Genomic DNA, 6,145 nt, shown 5'->3' on the forward strand with positions numbered 1-6,145 from the left:
AAGGCAAAAGGAGGTAAGCGGATCTGAAAACTGCCTTAAAAATAACTGGGAGATTTCAACTGCCAAGAGACAAGGTCAGCTGCAACATTCCTGGTTTCCTTCGCACAGAAAACTCCTGTTATTGCACTCATGTAACCATCAGTGTTCCATCTTCACCTCATATGTCACTATCACCAGGTTACGGACACCAGCAGCTCACAAGAGTAACAGGAAATGCCCTTGCATCTAAAACGCAGCACATTTATACGAGTGGGTCATTTGCATATTCACTCCCGAGAGACTTTCTCCAGCTGTGCTGCTGAGCGTTCATAAATGGTCCCGTTTACACTGCATGGTGAGCTGTTCAGCATTCCCTACTAAGGACTGTCAAGATGCTCTTACAGGCCCAGCTTCTCTGGATACTAGTGCTTTGGATTCAGGGTGAGCATAAGATCAACAGGGAACAGACTTCATAGGCAAAACCATGCAAGCTAAGCTTAAATTATTACTGCATTGTTTATTTTGTAATCTAGTGTTTAATAAATTCTTCTATGAAAAATGCATTTAAACTCTGAGCTTTAATTACTTATAGTAATGTACCATGATTGTATGAATTTTCTTTCCATACCTAGACTCCTGTGGCCAAATTGTTTTGACCCAGACTCCAGAATCCCTGTCAGTGTCTCCTGGAGAGAGAGTCACCATCAACTGCAAAGCAGGCTCCAGCATTAGCAACTACTTAGGTTGGTACCAACAGAAACCAGGACAAGCACCTAAGCTACTTATCTATGATTCTACCAATCGTTACACTGGAACCCCAGAGCGGTTCAGCGGCAGTGGGTCTGGGACTGATTTCACTCTCACAATCAGCAGTGTTGAAGTGGAAGACGCTGGAGATTATTACTGTCAGCAACGCAATAGCTACCCGCTCACAGTGATACAGACCATTACAAAAACCTCCCTGTGAACGCTGTGCTCTGTGCTTGTTTGTCACAGCTGTGACCAAGACGGTGAATTTTATGATTGAGTGCAAATGAAAAACAGGAAGGAACTCAAAAGACACCTGACATTTTATACAGCACCAAAAATCCCCTGACCATCAAAGAAACAAACACAGGGATAAGATCACCCTCTGCTGACACTCAGCTCCATTGGGGCAGAAGGAGTAACACTCTGCAGTTGGATACCAAGATGATTGTATCCCATTAGAACTACAGGGAGTATTTGAGATGTTTATTCTTCCACAAGACGTGTGCTGATATTCATCCCTAGGATTGCAAAACTTGCTCTGGGGTGTGTGAATCTCCCAAGTAGTCCTGGCTCTAGTCTGGGGTATCATCCAAAAGACTCTCCCTGCAGTGCAGCTCCCCTAACGCCCCTGGAGACCATGGATTCATTAGAAGCTCAGAGGGAAGAAGGCCTCCAACCAAACCGTCTACACTGCTTCCTGTAGCAACACCGTTTTTCTCAGCAGTCTCCAAGTATTCACCAGACCCATCTCTGCTCCATCTATGGCAGGAAATGGCATCTGAACGTGAACCTGTATCACTGACATGCAGACGAACCTTTGTATCATCTCGCAAGAGCACAAAAAGTGTCCATAGGTGTAATATTTCTCGCTCTCAATTTTTTTCTTCTCCTTCCCTGCAGGGGGTTAAGAATCCTTCTGAATCTCCCTTTCCATAGTCTCCTTCCTCACAGCCCTGTGTGTTGCTCACAGACAGACAGTTAAATCACAAACCACACCAATTATTTGCTTCCCATCTTTTCTTAAACCCAAGTAACTTTGTTCTACTTAAACACACTCAGGGTAGGACTTGTGACTCTCCACTGATTTCAATTATCCCTTTTAATTCGATTCTGTAGTGAAAGAATTCCATGAACCTACATCAGTTACCAAAGCATCACGGTGACTTTTCATGACTATCAATATATGAAGAATTCCAGACATGCCTCCTTGTCATATGATGCTAAAGATAATAAATGTGCTTTAGTCACCATAATGATGAAGATACATAGTAAATAACATATTTAAACTAGGTGCAGCAACACATATTTCCTTCCATGTCAGGTGTTCCAGAAAGACACACCAATGGGAACACCAAGGGACTCACTGTCATGTTTCATGGAAGGAAAGGGGGGAGAAAAAATTGAATGTTTGTAGGGCTCTGAGGACTGCAGGTGAAAATGAAATGATTCGACACTCTCAGCAGTTGTTTCATGTGTTCAAATCCACTGCCCCCTTCGTGACCCAGGGAGAGAGACTGTGGAAGCACATGCTTAAAACTGAGCAAGAAGGGTCCAATGTGACCTTCGCTGGTTTCCAAAACAACTGTAGTCCTACAATTCTTCATTAATGTCATAATCCTTGTTACACTTTGATGTCACTGTAGCCTCAATCCAGATAGATGAGTATCTGACTCACAAAGATATTACAAATAATTATACCTAGAGCTGGGCCCATGTTGAGAAGTTCAGAATGGGATCTGGATCCTCTAAGCAATAGAGGGTATTAGACCAGTGCTCTGGCTCAAGCCCATCTCTGATTAGACTGCACAAGGAGCAGGAAACATACAGCCCATCTGTGATCATTGCAAAACCCTTCCTGCAACTAAGACACTGTAAATTTGCATACATTTTGCATATCTGCACATGGGTAACATTTCTCCTGTGAGCTGCAGAGAACTTATAAACATTTCGTTTTCCACTACAAGGCTCATTGACAAGCATTTCCAGCCACCATCTGCCAAGATGATCTCACAGACTCACTTTCTCTGGCTGCTGGTTCTCGGGGTTCATGGTAAGGAACAGCACAAGAGTCTGCAGGGTTAATAACCAAAGTAATACAATGAATGAAATGCTGCAATATTTTATTTAATTCAATACCTATTTTCTGGCATGATTTTTGATTAAATATCACCTGTTGATTTAAATATAAGGTGTGCTGCCGTGTAAGGCCTTGAATCATGTATTCTGACCTTGGGCAATTACCTTCTAGCTGCTCTCCTTACGACCACTAATTTTCCATCACTATCCATCTAGGTTCCAGTGGGCAGATTGTGATGACTCAGACACCAGAATCTCTATCTGTGTCCATGGGGGAAACAGTAACTATCACATGCCAAGCCAGTTCAAGCATTGGTACCTACACACACTGGTACCAGCAGAAGTCTGGGCAATCTCCAAAGCTCCTTATCTACAATGCTAGCAGCCGCCCATCTGGGGTCCCAGACAGATTCAGTGACAGTGGATCTGGCACTGATTTCACTCTCACCATCAGTAGAGTTGAGGCAGATGATGTGGGAGATTATTACTGTCAACAGGCCGGCTACAGCATCCCTCACACAGTCATAGAGATCAATAGGAAAACCTTCCTATTGCCTATAGTGTGCAAGGGGGTTGCCTTTGTTCCAGCTGTGTGAACCAAACTTGCAAAGTTAGCTGTCAGTCAGCCACCGTATGAAACAGTGAGAACAGTGAAAGAGTATGAGAGCCCTTCTCAGCTCTTTCCATGAACAATACCATGTCTATACTTCCCAAAGGCTGAGATTGAAAATGAGCTTCTGTTACAGCCTCCTGGATGGCAGAGGGTTAGCGGGAAGGAGACGTGCACAGTGGCTGGTCCATTACACACCATCAATCACTTTTTCACACAAAAACCACATCTCACACTCTGCACAATAAGCTGTTATTTGCGAGTTACAGCTGAACTGTGGTAAGAAAGCGAGTCAGGGTTTGTAACTCTCCAGCTTAATTCTCTGGTGCCTATCCAGATGATTTCCAGTCTGTGTTTCTGTATTAGTAGAACACGTAAGACTTTGCAGAGCTCTCCTGTGTTGTCTGAAGGGAGCAGTGTGCCCTCTTACAACCCGTACCCGCCACCATCTGTTAGACCCCATCAGCCTGCACTGGGAGGGGTCACCTTGTATTTCCAAAGCCACCATTCAGCCCACACTCAGCTCTGCCCTGCTGAAAACCTTGCAGAAACCAGCCCGGCCAACCCAGTGCACCCATTGCCCCTACTGCTCTCCCCTCCAGTAATTCTGACCTATGGGATTCCTCACAGAGCAGGAGCTGTAATTAACCTCATCTCTCCTGTACCCTCACTAGCAGCCTTCTCCACATCATACAAACACCCCAGAAGTCATCAGACAGCTGCTTAGTGCAAACAAAAGGAAATCACACAACACACACTAGAGAACCTCTGGCACAATACAGATCAAATTCATCCCTGAGGCAACTCTGCTCACTTCACTGTGGTTACACCAAGGATGGATTTGGAACTACATGTCTAGCTGGGCTGCTCCTTGCGTGAAAGGATCCCATGAAAATACAGAGACAACTGAGATCATGACGCAGTCCAAGTGATTTGGGACCCCCACAGGTCCTCGTTCACATCTGCAGCAACCATCCCCACCATTCTCATTGGACGGGGCTCTGCTGAGTCAGCCACAGCATGGTTTGGTTATGCAGGTTATGGGGCATTTTTAGGGTTGGTAGGGAATAAATCCCCACCAGGCTTTCAGTACTCAGCTGGCAAAAGAAAAGCTGGCTGAAGAAAGCTAATCAAGGTGTGGCCACTCTATCTGTGTCAAGACCTGAAAACTGGAATTAGTTATTCTCATGAGAAGTAAAGAGAGGTTTTCTGATCAGCCAGAGCAGGGAATGATAGCAACAGAGATGTCTCTGGGTGTGTTATTTTGCTTGGTTTCATACTGCTGAGCTGCAGTTTCCAGGCTACCGAACTGCAGGAAAGGAATGGCTGGTTTGGGCTCTATAGTTGAATACAAATCTTGCAAATAATTCAGAAACTACAGTGAGGTTATTAAATTACTTCATGTAGGTCTCCTGTGAGCTTCCTCTCCTGCAACTCAGACCCTGGCTCAGCCACTGTCCTTGGAAGCACCGTAATGACAGTTTCTGGACATGTTGTTTAGGAAACAAACAGCATAAAGAGTAGAGCAGGAAATATTTAGCCAAAAAAATATATAGTTTTCTTATAGATAGAGAATGAATAAGAACATTGCAACAGTGGGTTTCTATTATGGCACTTTGCAATAAACGAACACTCTTAAATAAAAGTAAACTGGATGATATATAGATATATAAATTTACAGATACCTCAAGATGTCCATCTTGCATTATTGCGCAAGTACAACATTTCCCTCTTGCTCCATTAACCAAGCCTTGGAGCAGCTTGGGGCTGCGATGGTCTGGTTAAGCCTGGTAATTAAATGATCAAAATTAAAATTCAACAAAAAACTGTTTAAAATGGCATCCCTCCAGGCCGATAGACACACCGGGAGCATTCTCTGTGGACACCTAGTTACTCAAAATTGCTCCCCCCCTCTAGTTCCTGCCCAAATCCCTTTGAACAATGGACACAGGATAGGAAGTGAGGTTCTGAAGCACACCTCAGTACCAGAGGCTGAGTATGCCAGCCAGGAACACAGTGTGAGCCCAGCTGTCATGTGCAGTAGTGTCATTGTTACCAGGGACCCTTTGCGGTGCTGTAGATCATCCTATTTAGTTCGCTGTATTCTGACTTCCTGGTAGAAAGTAGATCCATAACTTTCAAGGGTAACTAAAGACCATCTGCTATCTTATCTCCTGCAGAAGGAAATACTGGGTTATTCAATTATATTTTCATGGGGAAGGAGAAAAACTAGAAGATAAAATGACAACAAGCCTGACTGTTAAAAACCTTCTAGAAAATGGGTGGATGGTGTGGCTACTTATATCCAGTTGCAGCAGGTATTGCGTCCCTTGGACCATCTTGCCACCACATTCTTGTAAACCAGACATGAACAACAAGACAGTTCAGAATCCTGCTTCTGCCATTCTCGTGAGGTATATTTACATGAGTTGTTCCTTTTGCAAATTTACACAGGCGACGCTCCTTTCCTGCCTTGCAGAGTTCTTATAAATAGACCTGCTGGCACTGCTCAGTGACCTGGTTAGCACTGCTGGCTGAGAACTGTCACAATGATCTCCCACACTCAGCTTCTCTGGATGCTAGTTTTCTGGATTCAGGGTAAGAAAAAACAATACAGCCAGTTTTATTGAACAGCAGCAGAGACAATGCAAATATAAATCTTTTTGTAACAAAGATGATGTTTTGTTTATTGGCTGTGTAATAACCTATAAAATGAAAAATGTATTCAAT

The 6,145-nt window shown here is 43.9% G+C and overlaps 1 gene segment (V, D, J or C); it reads left to right on the top strand.

Annotated features, from left to right (window-relative positions):
- The first annotated feature begins 352 nt into the window (after positions 1 to 352).
- LOC137141163 (immunoglobulin kappa variable 3-11-like) lies at positions 353 to 946 on the top strand. The segment is given in 2 exon segments: positions 353 to 420; positions 612 to 946. Coding segments are annotated over 2 exon segments (384 nt in total).
- The last annotated feature ends 5,199 nt before the right edge of the window (positions 947 to 6,145 follow it).

The sequence above is a fragment of the Emydura macquarii genome, unplaced genomic scaffold, assembly GCF_026122565.2.
Source record: "Emydura macquarii macquarii isolate MOO-44397 ecotype Brisbane River unplaced genomic scaffold, CSIRO-AGI_Emac_v2 contig_3011, whole genome shotgun sequence".
Classification (NCBI taxonomy): domain Eukaryota; kingdom Metazoa; phylum Chordata; order Testudines; family Chelidae; genus Emydura; species Emydura macquarii.